The sequence below is a fragment of the Lynx rufus genome, unplaced genomic scaffold (assembly GCF_022079265.1).
Source record: "Lynx rufus isolate CCGP_SWC_20201006 ecotype Redwood Valley unplaced genomic scaffold, mLynRuf1.p SCAF_14, whole genome shotgun sequence".
Classification (NCBI taxonomy): Eukaryota; Metazoa; Chordata; class Mammalia; order Carnivora; family Felidae; genus Lynx; species Lynx rufus.
This window is the reverse complement of record NW_025814828.1, coordinates 743,414-768,942: the sequence shown is the minus strand read 5'-3', so window position 1 is coordinate 768,942 and position 25,529 is coordinate 743,414. Positions and strand designations below refer to the sequence as shown.

The window sequence follows — 25,529 nt, the reverse complement described above, 5'->3', positions numbered from 1 at the left end:
GTACCGGGAGGGGGGGGTTCCTCAGGCAACCCAGGCAGGGGGAGGGGTTGAAAACAAAGTACCCCCCCCCCTCGCTCCCCCTCAAGTGCTGTGCTGTAGCAACTTGTGCTAAGAAAACCCCAGCGCAGAAAGGGCCTCCGGGAACCGCGTCCCATGGCCCGCGTTAGCCCTGGCTAACGTGTGGTGGGGACCCACATGTCTGGGCACCAGACCTCGGGGGCAGGTCCTGTGCACCCGTTGCCCGAAGGCACCGGCCAGTGTGGGACAGAGACGCCCTGCAGGCTGGCTGTTCGGTCCTGGCGTTGCGTCCGCCTGTCACGAGGGCCGCCCGGGGCACGCGCCTGGGCTGTGGGGTCCTGGCCGTGGGAGGCGGGGCTCCTCAATTTGAAGACGTTGGGAAATGCAAACCGTTCTTTCTGCCGCAATTACGGGTCCCGTCAGACACGAGGGAATTTGGGTCACGAGGCAGGCTAAAAAGAGGCCGGGATCTGCGCGGCCTCCTTGCGGACCTCGCGCTCCTGACCTACTTGACCGGTGGTGCTCCGGCCGGGAGGACTCGGGTCTTTCTTGGGTGCGGGCTCCCGTCTGGATCCGTGTTCGAGAACTGCGACTTCGCTCTGGCTGAGATCAACCCTCCCTCTTGGCCGCGAGGCCTTTTTATGTTTAATTGACAGGTTGCCAAATAGCCGCCTGTGCCCTTGGCCTCCGGGCATTCGGGAAACCGTGCTTTGGGTATGGGGTGGGGGGGGGTGGCGCTCCCGAGGGTCCCCCTGGCGCCCTCCTGCGCGCGTCTCGGCGTGCGTGGCCACGCCCTCCGTGCCTGCGTCTCCCCCACGCACGGGCCACACGGTAGTGACCCCCTTGTGCCCGGATGCCCTGTGCCTTGACTGGGGTGGTCGTGGAGCTTGTGGGTCCTTCCTGGTTACCTGGGGTGTGGAGGGCTTCCAGAGAAGGAGGCACGGCCGCTGAGAGGGGGCAGGGGTGCGGGCGAGGCCCATTTCAGGAGGCCGGGGCGACCCGGGGCGACGGGGCTGGATCCCACTGCGGAGTCCAGGGGGTGGCCGGAAAAGGGCTTTATTTAGGAAATGACCCCCACACCGCCTTTCTTCCCTCCTGGTGGCAGCTCCGTGAAGTTGCGCCGGGTGGTCGTGCCCTGGTCCCCCGGTCCCCCCGTCCCCCGGTCCCCCGGTCCAACACCAAGCAGGCCGTCCAGGCCCCCGCCGTGTCGAAGACGAGGTCTGCGCCCCAGCGTCACGTTTCTCCCAGAACCTGCACCTCCGCCACCTGGCAGTCCTCCCGGCTTGCTCTGCTGGCCTCCCAGGCCACCTGCGCGGGTAATTGGGGGGGGGGGGTCGTCAGGGTGAAACACAGAGCTGAGGACTCTGCGGCTTCGGGGCCCGCACCTGGGGCAGCGCCCAGCTCCTCCCGTGAGCGTCACCCGGCGGCCTTCGGCAGTCTGCAGCCCGGGCCAAGGACCAGCATGCGTGCCCCTGCGCCGGGCTATGAGCACCTGTGCGCAGCATCGCCCCCCCCCCCCGCCCCCACCCGCGCAGGAAGCGGAACGTGCCAATTTGCTGCTGTGCAGGTTGTCACCCATGGGGTCCTTCAGGTGCGGGATGGGGGGGAAGAGCTTCTGCAGCACCGAGTACCTTGGAGGAGACAGACAGACAGACAGACGGAGTCACGGCCTCTGAATCCGAACGGAGGGGGCAGTGGGCCACAGGGCCACAGGACGCCAGCCTGAGGGCCCAGGGCCCGGGATGCGGGGCGGGGAGCGGCGCTGTGATCTCTACGGGAGCGGGGGGCTGGGCGGGGACTTGGGGTGCGTGGTCTCTACTGTGGGGCGGGGGAGGGCAGGCACTGTGGTCTATACCGCTGGGCTGAGGTGGGGGAGGGGGTCTCTACCTGGGGTGAGGGGTATGGTCTGGGGGGGGTGGGGCAGAGGGTGCTCTTTCCCGCGGGGCGGGGACTAGGGGGTGTGGTGTCTACTGAGGGGTGGGAGGGAGGAGAAGGGAGGGGGAGGAGGGAGAGGAAGAGGGGGAGGAAGAGGAGGAGGACTGGAAAGGGGAGGGGGGGAGGAGGAGAAAGAGGAGGGAGAATGGAGAGGAGGGGAAGGGAGGAGGAGGAGGGGGACGGAGAGGGGGAGGAGGGAGATAAGGAGGAGGGGGCAGGGGTGGAGGGAGGAGGGGTGAGGGAGGGGGAGGAGTGAGATGAGAAGGAGGAGGGGGGAGAAGGGGGAAGGGGAGGAGAGGGATGAGAAGAGATAGAGGAGGGGAAAGGGGAGGAGGGGGAGAAGGAGGAGGAGAGGGAGGAGGGGGAGGGGAGGAGGAAGGGGAGGGGGATGGAGAGGGGGGAGGAGGGAGATGAGAAGGAGGAGGGCGAAGGGGAGGGGGAGGAGGAGGAGGGAGGATGGGGAGGCAGAGTAGGGGGGGGAGAAGGAAGAGGCTTTCCGGACCCCCCCCGCCACCCCGCCACCACCCCCCCCCCCCCCCCCCCCCCGCCGTGCAAGGGCATCGGGAGACCGGGAATGTGGGCCAGCTTTGAGAGTCCCCCCAGCGGGGACACGTGGGGACACGCAGGCCAGCCTGGCTGCGCCCGCGGACTCCTAGTGACGGTTCGGGGACACAGGGGGGTCCTGAGGGCGCCCGTCCGGGACCGGCGTTGGCAGGGACCGGATGGCACCACGGGGTCCAGGCTCACCCAGGGCCGGGCCCGGAGGCGGGGGTCGCGCCGCCCAGCAGCCAGGACCCGCCTGCGGCGGGGGTGGGGCGGGGGGGCTCAGGGGGCGGCGCGCTCACCTTCGGCACAGCGCGACCCCCAGCCCCAGGGCCAGCAGCGCGCCCAGCGGGACCAGAGCGGAGGTCAGCCAGTCTCGGAAGTGCGTGTCCTTCCCGAGGTCGCACTCTAGGGGAGGGGGAGGGGCGCGTCGGCGTGTCCCCGGGGTCGTGGTTCCTCCAGGAGCCAATGCTTCCCGCCCGCCGCCCCCCTCCCCCATGCAGCAGGCTCTCGGTGCGCCCAGGAGGGGACAACGTCCACCTGCCCCTGCGGGGGTCCCTCCCACGGGGCCGGCTGCACCAGCCCCAGCGGGAGCCCCAGCCCCCAACCCCAGGCCCCAGGTGCCAGCCGGACAGGCTCACACCCCAGCCCCCAGCCCCCAGCCCTCACCCCCCCAGGGCCCACCGGGTACCCTGTCTTCTAAGCCCTCCGGCTCCCCGTGACAGCGGGGGGGTCCCTGTGGGGACTGCCACCACCGACTCCCAGAGGCTGGGTGGCCTGAGAGCAGACGCGTGTGCCTTCCAGAGCCCTGGAGGCCGGGGCTTTGAGATCCAGGCGGGGCGAGGCTGGTTCGTCCCGACGCCCTTCTCCTTGGCTGGTGGAGGCCCTGCTCTCCCTCCCTGTGTCCGCACCTGGCCGTCCCTCTGCGCGTGTCTGTGTCCTCAACTTCTCTTCTTGAAAGGACCCCAGTCCTGTGGGGTCAGGGCCCACCCCACTGACCTCGTTTTACCTTAATCCTCTCCTCAAAGACCCCACCTCCAGATACAACCACATTCTCAGGTCCTGGGGGGGTGAGGACTTCAACACATAAATTCGCGGGGACACATCTGAGTCCACAACAGAGAGTCTGCAGAAATGATCACGTCAAGACGAGGCCCCAGTGGAATACGATGGGCCCTGATCCCATGACCACTGTCCTTACAGAGACAGGAAATTGGGGCAGAAACACACAGGAGAAGCCACATGGAGACAGAGGCTGAGACACGAAGCACGTGGCCACAGGTCCAGGGACACCTGGAGCCCTAGAAGCTGGAAGAGGCAGGAGGGACCCTGCCCTGGAGCCTCTGGAGGGAGCACAGCCCTGCCCACTTGGACCTCAGCAGCCCTGCCCCTCCTGGGTCTCAGCGGTCCTGCCCTGCCTGGATCTCAGTGGCCCTTCCCTGCCTGGATCTCAGTGGCCCTGCCCCTCCTGGATCTCAGTGGCCCTGCCCTGCCTGAATCTCAGTGGCCCTGCCCCTCCTGGGTCTCAGTGGCCCTGCCCCTCCTGGATCTCAGTGGTGCTGCCCTGCCTGGATCTCAGGGGTCCTGCCCCTCCTGGATCTCGGTGGTCCTGCCCCTCCTGGATCTCGGTGGTCCTGCCCCTCCTGGATCTCAGTGGCCCTGCCCTGCCTGAATCTCAGTGGCCCTGCCCCTCCTGGATCTCAGTGGCCCTGCCCTGCCTGGATCTCAGAGGCCCTGCCCTGCCTGGATCTCAGTGGCCCTGCCCTGCCTGGATCTCAGGGGTCCTGCCCCTCCTGGGTCTCAGTGGCCTTGCCCCTCCTGGGTCTCAGTGGTCCTCCCCTGCCTGGGTCTCAGCGGCCCTGCCCCTCCTGGATCTCAGTGGCCCTGCCCTGCCTGGGTCTCAGCGGCCCTGCCCCTCCTGGATCTCAGTGGCCCTGCCCTGCCTGGGTCTCAGTGGTCCTGCCCCTCCTGGATTTCAGGGGTCCTGCCCTGCCTGGGTCTCAGTGGTCCTGCCCCTCCTGGATCTCAGCAGCCCTTCCCTGCCTGAATCTCAGTGGCCCTGCCCCTCCTGGATCTCAGTGGCCCTGCCCTGCCTGGATCTCAGAGGCCCTGCCCTGCCTGGATCTCAGTGGCCCTGCCCTGCCTGGATCTCAGGGGTCCTGCCCCTCCTGGGTCTCAGTGGCCTTGCCCCTCCTGGGTCTCAGTGGCCCTGCCCCTCCTGGGTCTCAGTGGTCCTGCCCCTCCTGGGTCTCAGTGGTCCTGCCCCTCCTGGGTCTCAGTGGTCCTTCCCTGCCTGGATCTCAGTGGCCCTGCCCCTCCTGGATCTCAGAGGTCCTGCCCCTCCTGGATCTCAGTGGCCTTGTCCTGCCTGGATCTCAGTGGCCCTGCCCTGCCTGGATCTCAGCGGCCCTACCCTGCCTGGATCTCAGTGGCCCTGGCCCTCCTGGATCTCAGTGGCCTTGCCCTGCCTGGTTCTCAGAAGCCCTGCCCCCCCTGGATCTCAGCGGACCTGTCCCACCTGGATCTCAGAGACCCTGCCCCCCCTGGATCTCAGTGGCCCTGCCCCTCCTGGATCTCAGCGGCCCTACCCTGCCTGGATCTCAGTGGCCCTGCCCCTCCTGGATCTCAGTGGCCTTACCCTGCTTGGTTCTCAGAAGCCCTGCCCCCCCTGGATCTCAGCGGCCCTGCCCTGCCTGGATCTCAGACTTCCTCCCGTCTCCAGAGGTGGGAAAGGACAGATTTCTGTTGTTTCCAGCCCCTCCCCCGCCATGTGCGGTCATTTATAGCAGGAACCCCAGGACCCTAGTGACCGGGGTTCCCTACGTGTTACCCCTGAAATGGGATGTTTTGGGGGCAGCCGGAGGGGAGGGTGTGTTTGCAAACGTGCTGAGGGAGAAGTGGCCGCTCTTACTTTGATGACAGCCTTCTGCTCAGGCCCTGAGGCCTGTCCTGACGTGTGGGATAAAAGGGAAGGACCCCCCGGCCCTGGACGCTCTGCTCTCACCAGCCCCGGGTGGGGGTGGGTGTGGGAGTGGGGATCCCCCCTGCCCTCTGGTTCCTCCCACCCTCCGCCTTCCCAGGCCGCCTCTTCAGGGGCCTGTTGGCGCACGCCTCCCGCCAGGGTCCGTGCTTCCCTGACCGGGGGCGGCGCCCCCCACCCGCGTTGAGCGCCCGCCAGCGAGTCGTGAGAGGGCGCCCCACTCACCAAAGCGCCGGACGGCGCTCCACTCGCTCCAGGTTTGGCGGAAGCGCGCGTGCGCCCTCAGCCTCACCGCGTAGTTTCCGGGATTGGGGAGCACGAAGTAGCTGCCGGGCGCCTGCGGTTTCCGAGAAGGGAAGGCCATGCCCGGTGGGCGGGGCGCTCCCCAAGTTCGCGCGCCAGGACTCTCGCCCCAGCCTGCGGTCGTGGGAGCAGGCGCGCGCAGACGCGGCGGGGGGCGGGGGGCGCGTGGGTACCGGGGGGCTGCGGCCACGCGCCAAGGAGCCCCCGGGAGCTGGGACACGGTCCCTGCGGCCTCCGGAGGGAACGCAGCCCCGCCCCGCCCGTCTGTCAGGCGACAGGTGTGCAGGCCCCCAGTTGTGGTACCTGTTGTAGCCCCCGCCCCCCAGAGACAGAGCGGGTACGGCCCCCCAGAACCTGTGGACGGGACCCTGAGAGGCCCAAGCAAACTGAAACTTAAGCAGCTTGTTCGCTTCTGTACAATTGCTTGGCGCGCCCGCGTACTCCCCACCAGTCATTGAGATCCCCCTACCCCCAGCTGTGGTTTGACCTAAAGGTGGGAACCAATCGAATGCTGCTAACTGTTCAAATGTAAATATCAACCAATCGCGGCTCTGTAACTGTGAAAAATCCCTGATTTCCCCGTGACTTGTTTGTAGCTGTCTATAAAAGGGCTGTAAAAACCTCACTCGGGGCCTCTTAGCGTCACCGGCAACCAGTGCGCGGAGGGCCGGGTTGGAACCTGCAATAAACGACCCTTGCCGCTTGGCTTTGGCTCTGGACTCTGGTGGTTCGTTTTTGGGGTCTCTTGAATCTGGGCGTTACAACCTGAGTCGGAAACAAGGCGTGTGCACGTGTGAGTGAGGGATGGGAGGGGGGCTCATGCTACATGAGGGGGGCCCTGAGGCCAATGACAGGTGTCCTTGTGAGAGACGGAAGGGGGGACACAGGCACGGAGGAGAAGCCCCGGGAAGGCGGAGTCCCAGCTCCGTGCGGTCTGCCCCCAGCACTGCGTAGGGGTGAGTGGGGCCCACACGCACAGCCCCGCGCAGGGGAGCGGAGGGAGCGCAATAACACAAGGCCTGCCCTTCCTGATGCCGAGTTGGTGGGGTGGGGGGCTGGGGGACACTCACCTTCTCGGTGTAGGCGGGATCTGAGCCCTGCAAAACAAAACCAGAAGGCGGTGGGTGCCCGCTGCTGTCCCCTGAGAGGGACCCTTCTTCTGTGAGCCCTGTGGTTGGGTGGGAATCGCCAATATAATGTGCGAATCAATATGACCGTAAAGGAGACATTAACTGAAAACTATGTGGCCTTGGGGTCCCGGGGTGGGGGGTGGGGGGTCAGTTGCTTAAGCGTCCGGCTTTGGATTTCGGCTCAGGCCATGACCTCACAGTTCGTGGGTTTGGGTCCTGTTTCAGACCGTTTTTTGTTTTTTGTTTTTTGTTTTGAGAGAGAGAGAGAGAAAATGCAAGGGAGCGGCAGAGAGGGAGAGAGCGAGAATCTCAAGCAGGTTCCCCACCGTCAGCACAGAGCCCCCTCGGGCCTCGAACTCACAAACTGTGACACCATGACCTGAGCCAAAATCCAGAGTTGGATGCTTGGCCGACTGAGCCACCCAGGAGCCCCTGTACCTGGTCTTATAAAACAAAAAACAAAAAAAACGTAGAATTAGTAACGTTTGTGTTTTTGACCACTTGTACGTTTGCAGAAACATGACGTATCATCACTAGTGAACTATAAACAATAAACAGAATATACAAAGAAGTAAAGAAAAGTGATACCTTTAAGTCAATAATTGAGTATGAAATACTAAGTACCTCCAAACGTTTGCTCATTGTCCTTCAATTTGCAGACTTAAAATTTTCGAAATTTATTGATTGATCATCTCTGCGCCCAACACGGGGCGCAAACTCACGATCCCTCAGATGAAGTCACATGCTCCACGGACAGAACCAGCCAGGTGCGTTACTCACTATACATCACTCTGCATTTTCCACGCCTCTGTGTATACACGGGATGCCCCAGGGTGGCCCTTGTGTCCGGCTGACATTCGTGGGGGGTCGGATTCCACAGCGTGGCTATATTTTGTTCGTCCCTTCTCTTGGGTCATTCCCAAACACAGCTGCTGTGACCAGTCAGGGCCCCACTCTGCTGGGATTATGTTTACACTTCTCTGGGAGCCACACCTCGCAGGGGATCTGCTGCCTTCGTAAGCTGGAACCAAAGGCTCTTCCAAAGCGACTGCGCCATTTTTTAAGTAAAGGATATGGTTTTATCCTGGCTCTTGCAACGCAGAGAATGCTCATCCATGAGGAACATCTCACAGAAGAAGGAGCCACCTGCGGGTTTCCTGAAACGGGCCATACCGTTCGAAATGGCCACGAGTTAGTGGCACAAAAGTGTTCCAGTCAAGTGGGTGACAACCTGGCTGACACTGGGTTGGGCCAGACTTTGTCATTTTCGCTGATCTAACGGGTGTGGACCGGCCTCTCCCTGCGGTTTGCATTTTCTCTGCTACCTTTTCATGTATTTATGGGTCATGAATACATCTTCTTTGGGGAAGTGGCTGTTTCAACTTTTTGCCCTTTGGGTTTTTTTATACGGTTGTTTATCTTCTTGGTATTGACTTGAAAGAATTCCTTATCCACCCTAGACGTGCGTCCTTTGACAGACAAATGCACAACTGGTTTCTCCCACATGTGACCTGCCTTTTCAATTTTACCTCTGTCTTTTCAATAGCCAACACTGTTACTTTTGGTAAAGCTAAAACATTTTTTTTATGCTTCATGTATTTTTTTGATGATTTTTAGAGACACACACACACAAACTTAAATGATGTTTACTTTTTTCCATTTTTTTGTTAGCTTTTTTCACTTTATGTAGGGTTTAGCTTCTATTTATTTTTAAGTTTATTTTTGGTTATTTTTAATTTAATGTTTAGTTTTAAAAGATTAAAAACAATTCTTTTTGGTTCATATTTGTGTGTGTGTGTGTGTGTGTGTGTGTGTGTGTGTGTGTGTTTTATCTGCTTCCAAACCCTCAGGGTATAGATTCTGGAGAATCTAGAATTTCCAGTGGGGGCAAGCATTTACCTTTTGTATTTCAAGTTCGTATGTAAATCTGTGATTAAAGTGGCTTGACATTTTCCACTCCATGATTGAATAGGATTTATTACACATTCCGGTGATGTTAGGCAGACTTAATCTCTCTAGGGAAGAAAAAAAAATTTTTTTATGAGTAAAAGAAATCAATATTTTTCATCCCCTAGAAAATACTTAAATTTTTTTTTTTAATATTTATTTTTGAGAGAGAGAAAGGGAGAGAGAGACAGGGCATGAGCAGGGGAGGGGCGGAGAGAGAGGGAGACACAGAATCCGAAGAGGGCTCCAGGCTCTGAGCCGTCAGCACAGAGCCGGTCGTGGGGCTCGAACCCACAAACCGTGAGGTCATGACCTGAGCCAAAGTCGGACGTTTAACCAACTGAGCCCCCCAGGCGCCCCTAGAAGATGCCTTTAAAACAGGCTTCTTACAAATTCGGATGCAGTGGAGGCAGAGAGAAGGTCATTTCAAGGTCGAAGACGGGGCAAAACACCAAGACAGATGCCTGACAGTATATCTGGTTGAATGAGGGCCAGCTGCTCAGACACCAGCCTGCGAGAGACCCCCGCCCATGCCGAGATCCTTCTGGAAGGCGCTCCTGGGTCTGTGCAGCCGAGTCCCCCGGACTACACCTCACGGTTTCCCCTTGGCCACACGTCCACTGCTCTCCCGTCCGCCCTTGGGGCCGCTGGGACCCTCCCGTCCGTCTGTCCCCCCTTCGGGGTGCCGTTCCGGGGCTCTGCCCCCAGCTGTCCCTCCAGAGGGTCGGCCTCTCTGTCGCCAAGGCATCAGTAGCCCCCTGTGTGACCGCGTCTGAGACGACACCACGGGTCCGACCTCCACGAGGAGCCCAGCCCTGCGTCCTTGCCCGGCTGCCCGGCGGTCCGCCTGGACCCCTGGCAGAGAGTTCCCCGCACGGTGGTCTCCAGCTCGGGGTCTCCTCGTCTTTTTCTCGCTCCTGCTCCCCCTCCTCGCCTTCGCCCTCCTCCTCTCCCTCCCCTCCTCCTCCCCTCCTCTTGCTCTCCCCCTCCTCTCCCTTCTCCTCTCCTCCTGCTCTCCATCCTCCTGCTTTCCCTCTCCCTCCTCCTCCTCCTCCTCTCTCTCCACCTATGATGTCACCCTGCACCCAGTCTCGTTCGGTCCCTCTTTCTACCCCAGCAGCATCCACAGAACCCACTGCAATTCCGTCCTGGGAAACGGTCTCAAAAGCGGCTCCCCCCGCCCCTCCCTGCAGCCGTCCAGGCCGCGCCGTCTCCTGCTGCCTTGCACGGAGACCTTCGGGAATGGCCTTCCCCCCTCAGGACCAGGACGCCCTCGGCCAGCAGCCTGCTTGGGAGGACGCGCCCATGGCAGGGCCGGGAAGCGAGGCCCGGGTGGCAGGGACTTCCCAAAGAGCGGCCGCTCAGTCCCGCTGGGGAACCACCCTGCAGACGAAGGAACGCACCTGGTAGGAGCCCCCCAGCCCAGGGCGAGGGAGCCGGGTTACTCACCAGCCCCTACGGCTTCCGGCCAAGCACTCGTGTGGCACCTGCTCAGGGGCTGAAGGGCTCGGTCACTACATAGCACCCACGTGCAGGGTCATGTGCGGGCCCGGGGCCCCGCGGGGCAGGAAGGGCCGGGCCGAAATGCGACTTAACTTCTAAGGAGCTCTGCAGGGGCGCCTGGGTGGCTCAGTGAGTTAAACACCCGACTTTGGCTCAGGTCATCATCTCCCGGTTCGGGGGTTCAAGCCCCGCGTCGGGCCCTGTGCTGACAGCTTGGAGCCTGGAGCCTGGTTCGGATTCTGTGTCTCCCTCTCTCTCTGGCCCTCCCCTGTTTGCTCTCTCTCTCTCTCTCAAATAAATAGTGTCTTTGCAGGTGCCATAAGTGAAGGTTCTGGGACGACGTCCTTCTGCATCAAGGTGGCCCTAAATCCGATGACGACTGTCCCTATAAAAGTCAGAACAGGAGACACAGACACAGAGGGGAAGCCCCAGGAAGACGGACGCAGACACGGGAGGGACGCGGCCACGAGCGCAGGGACGCCTGGAGCCCCAGAAGCTGGAAGAGGCAGGAAGGACCCTCCCCTGGAGCCTCAGGAGGGAGCACAGCCCTGCCTGGATCTCCGTGGCCCTGCCCCTCCTGGGTCTCAGTGGTCCTGCCCCTCCTGGATCTCAGTGGCCCTGCCCCTCCAGGATCTGAGTGGCCCTGCCCTGCCTGGATCTCAGCGGCCCTGCCCTGCCTGGATCTCAGTGACCCTGCCCTGCCTGAATCTCAGTGGCCCTGCCCCTCCTGGATCTCAGTGGTCCTGCCCTTCCTGGATCTCAGTGGCCCTGCCCTGCCTGGATCTCAGTGGCCCTGTCCTGCCTGCATCTCAGTGGCCCTGCCCCTCCCGGATCTCAGCGGCCCTGCCCCTCCTGGATCTCGGTGGCCCTGCCCCTCCTGGATCTCAGCGGCCCTGCCCCTCCTGGATCTCGGTGGCCCTGCCCCTCCTGGGTCTCAGTGGTCCTGCCCCTCCTGGATCTCAGTGGTCCTGCCCTGCCTGGATCTCAGCGGCCCTGTCCCTCCTGGGTCTCAGCGGCCCTGCCCCTCCTGGATCTCAGTGGCCCTTCCCTGCCTGGATCTCAGTGGCCCTGCCCTGCCTGGATCTCAGTGGTCCTGCCCCTCCTGGATCTCAGTGGCCCTGCCCCTCCAGGATCTGAGCGGCCCTGCCCTGCCTGGATCTCAGCGGCCCTGCCCTGCCTGGATCTCAGTGACCCTGCCCTGCCTGGATCTCAGTGGCCCTGTCCTGCCTGCATCTCAGTGGCCCTGCCCCTCCTGGATCTCAGCGGCCCTGCCCCTCCTGGATCTCGGTGGCCCTGCCCCTCCTGGATCTCAGCGGCCCTGCCCCTCCTGGATCTCGGTGGCCCTGCCCCTCCTGGGTCTCGGTGGTCCTGCCCCTCCTGGATCTCAGCGGCCCTGCCCTGCCTGGATCTCAGTGGTCCTGCCCTGCCTGGATCTCAGCGGCCCTGTCCCTCCTGGGTCTCAGCGGCCCTGCCCCTCCTGGATCTCAGTGGCCCTTCCCTGCCTGGATCTCAGTGGCCCTGCCCTGCCTGGATCTCAGTGGTCCTGCCCCTCCTGGATCTCAGTGGCCCTGCCCCTCCAGGATCTGAGTGGCCCTGCCCTGCCTGGATCTCAGCGGCCCTGCCCTGCCTGGATCTCAGTGACCCTGCCCTGCCTGGATCTCAGTGGCCCTGTCCTGCCTGCATCTCAGTGGCCCTGCCCCTCCTGGATCTCAGCGGCCCTGCCCCTTCTGGATCTCGGTGGCCCTGCCCCTCCTGGATCTCAGCGGCCCTGCCCCTCCTGGATCTCGGTGGCCCTGCCCCTCCTGGATCTCGGCGGCCCTGCCCCTCCTGGATCTCGGCGGCCCTGCCCCTCCTGGGTCTCGGTGGTCCTGCCCCTCCTGGATCTCAGCGGTCCTGCCCTGCCTGGATCTCAGTGGCCCTTCCCTGCCTGGATCTCAGCGGCCTTGCCCTGCCTGGATCTCAGACTCGGATGCTCCAAGCCTCGTGGTTTGGGATCGTTTGTTAAGGCAGCAGCTGGGAACCAACAGTCCCCCCCCCCTCCCCCGGACCCGATTCTCCGTGTCAATGGGCGATATCTCTGATACTCTGAGACGGCCGCACCTGCGGGCCGGACCTGGCCAGTCCACGCCCAGAGACGTCGCTGTCCGTGGCCCCAGGCTTGGGTTCTTGGTCTCCTGGTGCCATCCGGAAATCGCTCCCAATGGTATGGCACGAATTCCCCACGGCTGCCACAGCACAGTCCCACAAACTGGTGGCTTGGGCCGTAGAAATGTGTCCTCTTCCAGGTCTGGAGGCCAGAAATCTGAAGTCCGCGTGTCCCCAGGGCTGGTTCCTGGTGGAGGCTCACAGGGAGACTCTGTTCGCGGCCCCTTTCCCACTGCGGGCGGCTGCTGGGGAGGCTGGGCGTCCCTGGGCTGGTCACACGTCACCTGTCGCTGTGCCTTCCTCCTCTCCTGGCCTTCTCCTCCGTCCCGGCGTGGGCCTCTGCGTCTCCTCCCCGTATTGGATTGGGTGGGGGCTGCCTTACTGCACGTGCAAAGACCCCGTTTCCACATGAGGCGCCTTCGCAGGCGCCCGGGGGTGGCCCGATGTCCGGCTGCGCAGGACAACCGGCCTCTTGGAACTCGCGCCAGTGAGGTCCTGGTGCGTCGTCGGCGGAGCCCGAGGCCAGGCGCGTTCCCAGCTGCGCGCGTCCCCGCCGGGCGCTGACACACGCACGGACCAGCCCAGCGCGCTCCCTGCCCGCCGGTGCCGGGAGCCGCGCGGTGGACACGGGGGGCGGGGGCGGGGGCGGCGTGCGTGGCGTCGCACGAGGCCTTGCACGCGGTGCGCAAACACCCGCGAGGGAGCAGCGTCCGACCCGTGCGGACGCAACACAGCGTCTCGGCCCCAGGGGAGCGAGTCCGCGGGCGCAGGAAAAGGCCCCCCGCTTTTCCAGTAGGAGGCCTGCCTTGTCCCCTCTGAACCCCCGTCTCAGCTCAAGCGGCGGCTCACTGCACCCGGCCCCCACGTGACCCCGCGCTTCTCGGGGCTGGCAGGGGCCACCGTGCGGAGAGGGGTCCGCTTTAAGGGAACGAACCGCGAGACAGCTCTGCTAAGGTGGGGTCCGCGCGCCCCGAACCCGAAGGAGGGTGGACACAGGGCCTCGGCGGGCGCCGCGGCCACGATACTGAGCCCCCCAGACTCGTGGCGGGAACACGTGCCATCGCGTGCCCTGACCCCCCGCCCCCCCAAGAAGGTGACCCCCTGGGGAGGCGATTAGGCTTAGGTGACGCCATGAAGGTGGGGCCCCCGGGATGCTTTCCTGGCTTCCCACGAAGACCACATGGCTCCCTTTGTCTGTGCCCCGTGCGAGGTCCCGGCGAGGAGGGGTCCCCAAGCCAGGAGGACGGTCGCCCCCGGGACCCACATGCGCCCCCAGAACCCTGAGAAACTACCGTGTCACTCGAGCCGGCCGCCTGCGGTGTCTCCTTAGGGTTAGGGTTAGGGTTAGGGTTAGGGTGTCTCCTTAGGGCTGCTGGAGCTCCGGCCGTCAGCAGGTGCGGCCCTGGAGCGTGTCCCCCGCGCCCCCCTCCCCCAGGTCAGCAGGTGGCGCCTGGGAGCCCGTCCCTCCCCCCACCCCCGCCAGGACTCACCGATTCCTGCTAGTTCCACAGTGAGGTCGGAGCAGGGGATCCTCGCGCCCTTGCCGGTGCCCTTCACCAGGAACTGGACGTGTTCCCCGAGCCCGGACACGTCGTCGAAATGACACCGGATGTGTGTCCCCCGATCGTCCACCCCGTACCGGGGACACTCCTCCTCCTCGTAGGTCCTGCGGCCACCAGCGGGCACTCAGCAATGACCCAGCACCGCCCCCCCCCCCGCCCCCCGCCCAGCACAGCAGGGGCCGCCAGCCGTGAGTAACCCAGCGCCCCCCTCCCAAGCCTGGCACGGCCGGGGGCGCCGCTGTCCCCCCAGGGGCCCCGGCGCCCGGTCGAGACAGCCTGCCGCGCCTGCGGCCGCGCCTACTTGAGGTCCTGCCGGTACAGGCGATACTGGACGTCACCGGGGGCCGCGCGGCCCGCCTCCCAGCTGCACGTCAGGAAGTCCACGTCGTGCACCCAGCAGCCCAGACGCTGCGCGGCCGCCTCAGGGTGGCCCTCTGCGCTTGCAAAGGGCGGGACACAAAAGCACGTCCCCGTGAGCACGGGCGCCAGCGTGTGCAGGCCCCGGCGAATTCACACACACTTGCAGCAACACACGCGGACGGACGCGTCCTGCCCGGCTGGCCTCAGTTTCCCCCCGGGGCTTGACTCGGTTTCCCCCGGGGCTTGACTCGGTTTGCCCCGTGGCTTGACTCGGTTTACCCCCCGTGGCTTGACTCAGTTTACCCCCTGTGGCTTGACTCAGTTTACCCCTTGTGGCTTGACTCAGTTCCCCCCGTGGCTTGACTCGGTTCCCCCCGTGGCTTGACTCAGTTTGCCCCGTGGCTTGACTCAGTTTACCCCCTGTGGCTTGACTCGGTTTACCCCCCGTGGCTTGACTCAGTTTACCCCCTGTGGCTTGACTCAGTTTACCCCTTGTGGCTTGACTCGGTTCCCCCCGTGGCTTGACTCAGTTTGCCCCGTGGCTTGACTCAGTTTACCCCCCGTGGCTTGACTCGGTTTCCCCCGGGGCTTGACTCGGTTTGCCCCGTGGCTTGACTCGGTTTACCCCTCGTGGCTTGACTCAGTTTACCCCCTGTGGCTTGACTCAGTTTACCCCTTGTGGCTTGACTCAGTTCCCCCCGTGGCTTGACTCGGTTCCCCCCGTGGCTTGACTCAGTTTGCCCCGTGGCTTGACTCAGTTTACCCCCCGTGGCTTGACTCGGTTTACCCCCCGTGGCTTGACTCAGTTTACCCCCGTGGCTTGACTCACTTTCCCCTCGTGGCTTGACTCAGTTTACCCCTTGTGGCTTGACTCAGTTTACCCCTTGTGGCTTGACTCGGTTTACCCCCCGTGGCTTGACTCGGTTCCCCCCGTGGCTTGACTCAGTTTGCCCCCTGTGGCTTGACTCAGTTTCCCCCCTGTGGCTTGACTCATTCTCCCCCACTGGCTTGACTCAGTTCGCCCCGTGGCTTGACTCAGTTTTCTCTTATGGCTTGACTCAGTTTCCCCCACTGGCTTGACTCAGTTTCCCCCCCGTGGCTTGCCTCAGTTTACCCCCTGTGGCTTGACTCGGTTTCCCCCGTGGCTTGACTCAGTTTACCCCCCGTGGCTTGACTCAGTTTACCCCCCGTGGCTTGACTCACTTTCCCCTCGTGGCTTGACTCAGTTTACCCCCTGTGGCTTGACTCAGTTTACCCCTTGTGGCTTGACTCAGTTCCCCCCGTGGCTTGACTCGGTTCCCCCCGTGGCTTGACTCAGTTTGCCCCGTGGCTTGACTCAGTTTACCCCCCGTGGCTTGACTCGGTTTCCCCCGGGGCTTGACTCGGTTTGCCCCGTGGCTTGACTCGGTTTACCCCCCGTGGCTTGACTCAGTTTACCCCCTGTGGCTTGACTCAGTTTACCCCTTGTGGCTTGACTCAGTTCCCCCCGTGGCTTGACTCGGTTCCCCCCGTGGCTTGACTCAGTTTGCCCCGTGGCTTGACTCAGTTTACCCCCCGTGGCTTGACTCGGTTTCCCCCGGGGCTTGACTCGGTTTGCCCCGTGGCTTGACTCGGTTTACCCCTCGTGGCTTGACTCAGTTTACCCCCTGTGGCTTGACTCAGTTTACCCCTTGTGGCTTGACTCAGTTCCCCCCGTGGCTTGACTCGGTTCCCCCCGTGGCTTGCCTCAGTTTCCCCCGTGGCTTGACTCAGTTTACCCCCCGTGGCTTGACTCAGTTTACCCCTGTGGCTTGACTCAGTTTACCCCCGTGGCTTGACTCAGTTTACCCCCCGTGGCTTGACTCAGTTTACCCCCCGTGGCTTGACTCAGTTTACCCCTTGTGGCTTGACTCAGTTCCCCCCGTGGCTTGACTCAGTTTACCCCCCGTGGCTTGACTCAGTTTACCCCCCGTGGCTTGACTCAGTTTCCCCCGTGGCTTGACTCGGTTTACCCCCCGTGGCTTGCCTCAGTTTCCCCCGTGGCTTGACTCGGTTTACCCCCCGTGGCTTGACTCAGTTTATCCCCCGTGGCTTGACTCAGTTTCCCCCGTGGCTTGACTCAGTTTCCCCCGTGGCTTGACTCGGTTTGCCCCCCGTGGCTTGCCTCAGTTTCCCCCGTGGCTTGCCTCAGTTTCCCCCGTGGCTTGACTCGGTTTACCCCCCGTGGCTTGACTCAGTTTACCCCCCGTGGCTTGACTCGGTTCACCCCGTGGCTTGACTCAGTTCGCCCCGTGGCTTGACTCGGTTTACCCCCCGTGGCTTCACTCGGTTCACCCCGTGGCTTGACTCAGTTCGCCCCGTGGCTTGACTCGGTTTACCCCCCGTGGCTTGACTCGGTTCCCCCCGTGGCTTGACTCAGTTTGCTCCGTGGCTTCACTCAGTTTCCCCCCCGTGGCTTCACTCAGTTTCCCCCCTGTGGCTTGCCTCAGTTTCCCCCGTGGCTTGACTCAGTTTACCCCTGTGGCTTGACTCAGTTTACCCCCGTGGCTTGACTCAGTTTACCCCTGTGGCTTGACTCAGTTTACCCCCGTGGCTTGACTCAGTTTACCCCCCGTGGCTTGACTCAGTTTACCCCTTGTGGCTTGACTCAGTTCCCCCAGTGGCTTCACTCAGTTTACCCCCCGTGGCTTGACTCAGTTTACCCCCCGTGGCTTGACTCAGTTTCCCCCGTGGCTTGACTCGGTTTACCCCCCGTGGCTTGACTCAGTTTCCCCCGTGGCTTGACTCGGTTTGCCCCCCGTGGCTTGCCTCAGTTTCCCCCGTGGCTTGACTCGGTTTACCCCCGTGGCTTGACTCGGTTTACCCCCCGTGGCTTGACTCGGTTCACCCCGTGGCTTGACTCAGTTCGCCCCGTGGCTTGCCTCGGTTTACCCCCCGTGGCTTGCCTCGGTTTACCCCCCGTGGCTTGACTCAGTTTCCCCCGTGGCTTGACTCAGTTTCCCCCCGTGGCTTGCCTCAGTTTCTCCCTGTGGCTTGCCTCAGTTTCCCCCGGGGCTTGCCTCAGTTTACCCCCCCATGGCTTGACTCAGTTTACGCCCTGTGGCTTGACTCAGTTTACCCCTTGTGGCTTGACTCGGTTTCCCCCCGTGGCTTGACTCGGTTTCCCCCACTGGCTTGCCACAGTTTCACCTCGTGGCTTGATTCAGTTTCCCCCTGTGGCTTGGCTCAGTTTCCCCCCAATGGCTTGGCTCAGTTTCCCCTCATGGCTTGCCTCAGTTTCCACCCGTGGCTTGCCTCCGTTTCCCCCCGTGGCTTGACTCAGTTTCCCCCGTGGCTTGACTCAGGTTCCCCCCATGACTTGCCTCACTTTCCCCCCCTGGCTTGACTCACTTTCCCACCGTGGTTTGCCTCAGTTTCCCTCGTGGCTTGACTTAGTTTCCCCCTGTGGCTTGCCTCAGTTTCCCCCACTGGCTTGCCTCAGTTTCCCCCTGGCTTGCCTCAGTGTCCCCCCATGGCTGAACTCCGTTTCCCCCCATCAAGCGCCTCTTAAAAACAGCCGAGCTCTCTCTGAAACGCAGGTCACCACGCATGCGCTCGGGACACGGGACCCTCGTCCCCAACGCCCCGGGCCCACCTGGTCCCCCGATCGCCTCGCGCCCCTCCCCTCCCGGCCTCAGCCCTGCCCACCATCCCCGTGTCGTCATTTGCCCAGTTCGCTTCCAGAAGCTCTCGCGGACGACCTCCTTCCGCGTGCGTGGACCGCCGCCCTCCCCCCGCCCCGGGGTCGCGTCCTTTTGTCGCCACTCCCCGCAGAGACCCCTTCCGTGCCGAACCCCGCTGCCCTCACCTGGCCTGGGGTACAGGATCCCCGCGGAGAACGGCGGGTCTCCGGTGGAGGCGACCGTGAAATTCGTCACCTGACACGAGGGAAGTACGCGGAACTGGCAGTAACGCTTGTCCACGGCCTACGGGGAGCGCGTCACGTCGGGGCCTGTCGCCCAGGGCGTCAAAACCCCGCCCTGAGCCATGCGCCCTCGGGCTCCCGCGCGACCTTCTCGGAAATCCCGGCCACGTGCGTGCACGGGCTTCTGCGCGAGGCGGGACGGGCGGTGCCTGTCGTGGGGTCTCAGCACGGCCGAGTCGCAGACCCCCAGACGCGGGCCCCGGGGCGACGGTACCTGGCGGGGACCCCCCACCCCATCCCCCAGCCCAGCCCGCAGGAGAACCCCCAGGTCTGCGACACCAGGGCCGGGCGGTGGCTCTCGGGTCCCCGGAGGACCCCCGGTGCCGAGGTCGGGGGACGAGCCTACCTTAGTGATCAGCCTCGAGTTGATGAAACAGCCGATGTCAGACACGTTTCCGCTGAGGTCCCAGGTCAACCTTCTCGTCTCCGGCTGCATTCGCAGGTTCTTAATCGGCGGCTCGGGATCTGAAACGTGGACACGGGGTCGCCTGAGGTCACAAGAGGTCCCGCGGCTGAGGACTCATGGTCCGTGGGGTCGAGCCCCGTGTGGGGCCCTGGGCTGACAGCTCGGAGCCTGGAGCCTGCTTCACATTCTGTGTCCCCGTCCCCCTCTCTGCCGCTGAGACCCAGACGCCCATCAGATACTTGGTGAGGTTTTCTCTGGGGTCCCTTTGAAGGTCCCACAGGTCCCACAGGACATGACTTTCATAAACGTCCAGCTCGTTTACGGCCTGTGAGTATGATGATTGCTGATCAAGGTCAACGACCTTCGTTTCATCAGCAAAACCAACCCACGCAAACACCTAGCTTTCCGGCTTGGGGTTCTCGCGACGCATAGGGATAATTTACTCCTTAACAATTAAAACAAGAAACAAAAAAACCCCAAAGGGCGCCTGGGTGGCTCAGTCACTTCAGCGTCTGACTCTTGAACTCGGCTCAGGTCATGATCGCACCGTTCCTGACTTCCAGCCCCGTATCAGGTCTGTGCTTACAACGCGGAACCTGCTTTGGATTTTCTCTCCTTCCCTCTGTCTCTCTCTCGTCTCAGAAATAAATAAACAGTTGAAAAAATAATAAGAAAATGCACCAAGGGAAATTCTTTCTAAGTTGAAAATGTAATTCTTAAAAACTTTTTAATGTTTATTTGTTTTGGGGACAGACACGCGGGAAGAGCAGGGGAGGGGCAGACAGGGAGGGAGACACAGAACCCGAAGCGGCTCCAGGCTCCGAGCTGTCGGCACAGAGCCCGACGCGGGGCTCGAACCCACGGACCGCGAGATCATGACCTGAGCCGAAGTCGGACGCTGAACCGACCGAGCCACCCACGTGCCCCGGAAAATGTTAATTTTTAACAGATTCTTATGCCTCCAAATTTACGCTGAGTTCTACCAGCTCAACATCGAACGTCATTAAAACGGGTTTGAAAAATGAAGGAATGAATCTTAATTTTAGCAGATCTTTATCATACTTCACGTGGTGTTTATGAATAACATCAACATCTATAACGGATCCGATATTTAAGGAAGAAATAGTATCCCGTGCACAAACTTTCAAAAAAGAAAGGAAACGATGGGAAATATCTTGCGACTTCGTTTTCGGAAGCCACCGTCATCCCAACATCAAAATCGGAGATATGGAAAGGAAACGCGAGGGGCGCCTGGGTGGCTCAGTCCGTGACGCGTCTTGTTTTCGGCTCGGGTCTGATCTCAGGGTTCGTAAGTTCGAGCGCTGCGTCTGGCTCTGTGCCGAGCGATGGAAGGCTGCTTGGGATTCTCTTTCTTCCCCTCCCCTGCTCGTCCTATCCCTCTCTCTCTAAATAAAGAAATAAACTTAAAAATTAAGAAATATAAGGGGCGCCTGGGTGGCGCAGTCGGTTAAGCGTCCGACTTCAGCCAGGTCACGATCTCGCGGTCCGTGAGTTCGAGCCCCGCGTCGGGCTCTGGGCTGATGGCTCGGAGCCTGGAGCCTGTTTCCGATTCTGTGTCTCCCTCTCTCTCTGCCCCTCCCCCGTTCACGCTCTGTCTCTCTCTGTCCCCAAAATAAATAAACGTTGAAAAAAAATTAAAAAAAAAATTAAGAAATATAAGATAAAAGCAAACTCAAGGCCAGTACCCCTTATAAATATAGAAATCCCTTAGTCAATAAAATCCACAAATACATAAACGCAGTAATACCACACGACCCAAGAGACTTACTCCGGGAATACAAGGTTCTTTTAACTGTGAATAGAATTCACCCCATTCACAGAAAACTAATAATCTCCATAAAAGGAAACAAAAAAATGACTGAATTTAAAACCCATTTGGGATTAAGATATCTAAGCAAACCAGGAATGGAAGAAAATTTCCTTACCCCGATAAATCTATGAAAATGTTGCAGCTAATTCAGACTCACTGGTGAAAGACTAACCACTTCTACTTAAGGCTAGAACGGGGCAAGGCATGTGATTTCAACACCTCCTCGGTGGTGCTGCCTCGATCTTGGGGGTCCTGCCCCTCCTGGGTCTCAGGGGCCCTGCCTGCCTGGATCTCAGCGGCCCTGCCACTCCTGGATCTGAGCCTCTGGTCCCCAGACCTCTTGAGAAATAAGCCGCCTTCCTCTCCGTCCCCACAAAGCATGTGAATCTCACTCGCGTTAGAGGAAGGAGTGAACGTCTAACGGGTTATGAAATGTTGTGGCTGTCCCCCCCCCCCCCCGCCCCTGCTGCTCACAGCGCCCCGACTGATAAAACGGCCCAGGTGGGGACAGGGAGGTGCTCCTGCAGAAGTGAGACACTGGCGGCCCGGAGCCCCGCCCACCTCTGCGAGCGCCGGGAAAGAGGCGCCTGGGCCCTCTCTCACGCCCCCTGCGTCCTCGGAACCTTCCGGATGGCGCCCGGCCTGCAGGCAGACGGCCCTGCGTTCCCTTGGGTCACTATTGAGTCTCCCTGTCCTTTCCTGAACCCTGGACCCCCCTCCTCCAACCCCCTCTCCCCTCCTGCCCCCTCTCCTCCCCCCAGTCCCTCTCCCCCTCCTTCCCCTCCCACCCCCTCTCCCCCCTCTGTCCCCCTCCCTCCGTCTTGCCCCCTCCCCCATCTCCCCCCCCCCCCCGCAAAGCCACGGAGCCGCAAACACCTGGACAGACGCGCACAGCGCTCGTGGGTTTCCGCCTCACCTTCGTCCTTGTGCAGCAGACAGCACGCGGGCGTGACACACAAGGCCAGCCACAGGAAGGCCATGGCGCTCCGGCTCCCGCGTCCCCGAGGGCGCGCACTGGAAGAGAAGGGACCCTCAGCGCGCGCCGTGCGGGGCGGCGAGCCCGGGGCACCGCGGGCGCAGGGCGCACGGAGGGAGGGAAGGCTCCGGCGGGTCTGCGTGGGCGCATCCCTGCGCGCGTCTCCTGCGTGTGCACGCGTGGGGCCAGCCCTGGGCGGGGGTGTGTGTGTGCGTCCGCCGACCGGCAGAGACCCCCACCCCCACCCCCGAGCCCGGAGCCCGCTCCTGGCTCCCGCCTGGCCCACCGGCCGGGAATCGCCTCGGGGCAGAGCGGGGGAAGGAAGTGCAATTAAGATACGAAGTCAACACACACCCGGGTTCCCGGGCCGACAGGGTTACGGGAACTGGAGGCTGCCCGCCCCCCGACGCCCCAGCCGGGACTGCTGGCCACGGCCGCCAGGGTCGCCACAAAGCCCGCGCGCCCACCTGGCCCTCCGGGGCCCACACCTGCGTGGCCGGGGCCTCCCGCTCTCCCTACCGACCCGCGCGCGCGCGCGCGCGCCCCGTCTCGTCACGCGCGCCCCATCCCGTCACGCGCGCCCTGGCGGCCGGCGCTCTGTGCCCCGCAGAGAGTCGCCCGCGAAACGTGCCACCCGCTTAACCCCCTCCGGAAAATCTCTGCCGGGATGGAAGAGCTGGGGCCGCCGACCCCGCCACCTGGGCCGGGCATTCACAGCCCCCGTCACAGGACCCAACAGGGACCCCACCTAAGGGTTTCAGCTCGTCTCCCGAGCCTCTCTCTCTCTCGCAGTTCTCCCGTCTCAACGCCCGAGAGACCCCCCCCCCCCCCAGGAGACGGGGATGGTAGGAGCCACGATTGCCTCTGGGTTAGTAATAGAGGGATTGTAGTGGGTTTGTAATACAGGGATTGTAGCAGGTTAGTGATACAGGGATTGTAGTTGGTGATACGGGGATTATAGTTGGTTTGTAATACAGGGATTGTAGCGGGTGTGTAATACAGGGATTGTAGCGGGTGTGTAATACAGGGATTGTAGCGGGTTTGCAATACAGGGATTATAGTTGATCTGTCATACGGGGATTGTAGCGAGTCTGTAATACAGGGATTATAGTTGGTTTGTAATACAGGGATTGCAGTGGCTCTGTAATACAGGGATGTAGCCCGTTAGTGACACAGGGATTCGGGTGAAGAGAGGAAGGCATCAGGCTCCGTGTGTAGCAGGGGACCCCCAACCCTATTCACCGTGAGCCAGACTTCAATGCGACGTTCACAAAACGTGGGTGCGGGAAACGCAGAGGACGGAACGATGGGGCGTTCGAACCCGTGGGCGCAAGGGCGACCTGGGGCTGAGGTTCCCGCGGACGTGGGGCGCTCCGGGCTGCGCCCAGTGGGACAGGCGGTGCCCACGGGGACGCGACTGTGCGGGGGTCGCGGGTGGCGCCCACGGGCCCCCCCACAGGAGGGGCCAGCGCTGAGCGCCCCAGGGCGGGACCGGGGCCTCCCCAGACACAGCCCGGCGTCCCCATCTCGTGGCTCCGTGGCCCGCAGGACCTCAGTCACCACACGGGACACGCGGGCGTCCGTGGTGGTCTTTCAAGTGAATCTATTCATTAATATTTTTCTGCAGGCGAATCCCCATCAAAATGCAAGCAGGGGGCCAAATGGCACAGTCACCACGTCTATGTGGCTCCGGAATGTTCCAGGCCCCCCCAAAGGAGACCCCGCCCCACGAGCTCTCACTCGGATGCCCGCCCCCAGAACTAAGAGAGAGAGAGAGAGAGAGAGAGAGACAGAGTGAGCAGGGGAGGCGCAGAGAGACAGGGAGACACAGAATGGGAAGCAGGCTCCAGGCTCCGAGCTGTCCGAGCAGAGCCTGATGCAGGGGTTGAACCCACGAACTGGGAGATCATGACCTGAGCCCAAGTCGGACGCTCAACCGACTGAGCCTCCCGGCGCCCCTGTTGCGCACAATTTTTATAAACGGGATGGCACACCGTGGGGTCTCGTGGGCCTGCTTCTGTCCCTCAGGATGAAGTGCTCAGGTCTATGCAGCGGTCACAGCTTTGCTGCTTTTCGTGGCCCAGTAGTGTTCCCCTGTGTGGACGGACCACACTCTGCACGCGTTGCCCCTCCGGGAGGGATTCGTGCGTAACAATCCCTCCAGGGCGCGTGGAGTCCCCCTCCCCCGGGGGGGGGACGCCCAGGAACCTGGGATGCGAGCCCCCAGGCCCTCCCGGCTGGGCTGGGCTGCACGCGGGGACCAAGCCACCCCCAGTGGCGCAAGTGAATTCTAGCACATTCCCCAGTGGACGTGACAGCCGCTCGCGCGGTCTCCAGCATCCTTACCTGCCGTCGCAGACCCGCCGCCTGCCTGGGGTCCCTCGTGCAGCCTGCGCTCGCGATGTTCCCTGGGACGCGGAGAAGGTCCGCGTGCGTCCCAGCCTGCGCGCCGGTTGTTCCCCGGGGACGCGGAGAAAGTGCGCGAGCGGGAGGCGGCAGCCGGCCTGGGCCCCCCCCCCCCCCCCGGACCGCGGGCTCCTCAGTCGTCACTCCTTCCTCGCCTCGGAGGAAGTGTCCCCAAGTAGAAACCAAAGCCCAAAGCTCGCTGTCGCTTGCTTCTCCCCGCCTGGGCCCCACCCCAGAGGCCAGACCCGGGCACGGTGGGCGTGGTCGGGGCCTGCCCGAGGACCCCCTCCCTCCGACGGCGCGGCCGCTCTGTGCCTGTGTCTCTGCCTTAAAGCCCGGGGCAGCCGCTGCGTCAGGAATGTGTCAGCCGCTTTCCCAGGAATGACCCTCTTTCTTTCAAAACTGCTGTTTTCCTGCTTAAGTGTCCAGGCCGGCGGGGGCAGCTTCCTGTGCGGCTTCTGGATGGCCGGGCCAGTGGCTTCTGGCCGGCTTTCCTGCAGGTCCCGCTGGAAACTCCCTCGTGCCCTCTGACGCCGTCCCTGTTGGCGCTCCGGGTCCCCTGGTCACGTCGCTGCCCGGGGCTTATGGGGTCAACCGCACCCTCCAGACGGCAAACGGACCCCAGCTGCCTGTGCAGCTGGGATCGAGATGGCCCCGGGCCCAGCGGCGCCTGGACTGAGCCCGACCAGCCCCTTGCCTTCACCCCGCTCACCGCCGTGACAACATGCGGCCTTCCCCAGGCTCAGGACCCTGTGACGCGGGAGGGGTCACCAGAAGTCGGTCTGACCCCCCTGCAGGGACCGTGCACTGAAAAGGGGTCTTTTCGAAGTAAGTGAAGGATCTGGGAGGAGCCCCTCTTGGATGAGGGTGAATCCAATGACAGGTGTCTTTACAAGAGACAAAAGAGGGGAGACAGAGACACAGAGGAGAAGCGCCGTGAAGACAGAGGCACAGACCGGAGGGACGCAGCCACAGGCCCAGGGACGCCTGGAACCCCGGAGGCTGCGAGAGGCAGGAAGGGCCCTCCCCTGGAGCCTCTGGAGGGAGCACGACCCTCCCCTGCCTGGGTCTCAGGGGTCCTGCCTGGATCTCAGAGACCCTGCCCCCCCTGGATCTCAGCGGTCCTGCCCCTCCTGGATCTCAGTGGCCCCGCCCTGCCTGGATCTCAGAGGCCCTGCCCTGCCTGGATCTCAGCGGCCCTGCCCTGCCTGGATCTCAGGAGCCCTGTCCCTCCTGGATCTCAAGGGTGTTGCCCTGCCTGGATCTCAGTGGCCCTGCCCTGCCTGGGTCTCAGTGGTCCTACCCCTCTTGGAACTCAGTTGCCCTGCCCTACCTGGATCTCAGCGGCCCTGCCCTGCCTGGATCTCAGCGGCCCTGCCCTGCCTGGATCTCAGGGGCCCTGCCCTGCCTGGATCTCAGTGGTCCTGCCCCTCCTGGATCTCAGCGGCCCTGCCCCTCCTGGATCTCAGAGGTCCTTCCCTGCCTGGATCTCAGCGGCCCTGCCCTGCCTGGATCTCAGGAGCCCTGTCCCTCCTGGATCT

The 25,529-nt window shown here is 62.7% G+C and overlaps 1 protein-coding gene across 4 annotated transcripts; it reads right to left on the bottom strand.

The window, feature by feature from the left end:
- Window positions 1-1,058: 1,058 nt before the first annotated feature.
- On the bottom strand, window positions 1,059-24,011 carry IL3RA (interleukin 3 receptor subunit alpha). 4 transcript variants are annotated; one of them, XM_047075817.1, is made up of 12 exons: window positions 23,929-24,011; window positions 21,523-21,620; window positions 18,716-18,834; window positions 18,253-18,370; window positions 14,368-14,500; window positions 13,995-14,170; window positions 8,809-8,924; window positions 6,850-6,876; window positions 5,702-5,813; window positions 2,799-2,904; window positions 1,568-1,649; window positions 1,059-1,326 (listed from the first exon to the last, which is right to left on the bottom strand). In XM_047075817.1, exons 2-12 carry the CDS (start codon window positions 21,584-21,586, stop codon window positions 1,252-1,254), a joined length of 1,128 nt encoding a protein of 375 aa, XP_046931773.1. In that variant the 5' UTR covers window positions 21,587-21,620; window positions 23,929-24,011; the 3' UTR covers window positions 1,059-1,251. The 4 variants fall into 4 exon arrangements, with proteins under 4 accessions (XP_046931773.1, XP_046931777.1, XP_046931775.1 ...); XM_047075821.1 differs by lacking the exon at window positions 2,799-2,904 and having other exon boundaries at window positions 1,242-1,326; XM_047075819.1 differs by lacking the exons at window positions 1,059-1,326; window positions 1,568-1,649; window positions 2,799-2,904 and adding an exon at window positions 2,938-3,687.
- Between the last annotated feature and the right edge of the window lie 1,518 nt (window positions 24,012-25,529).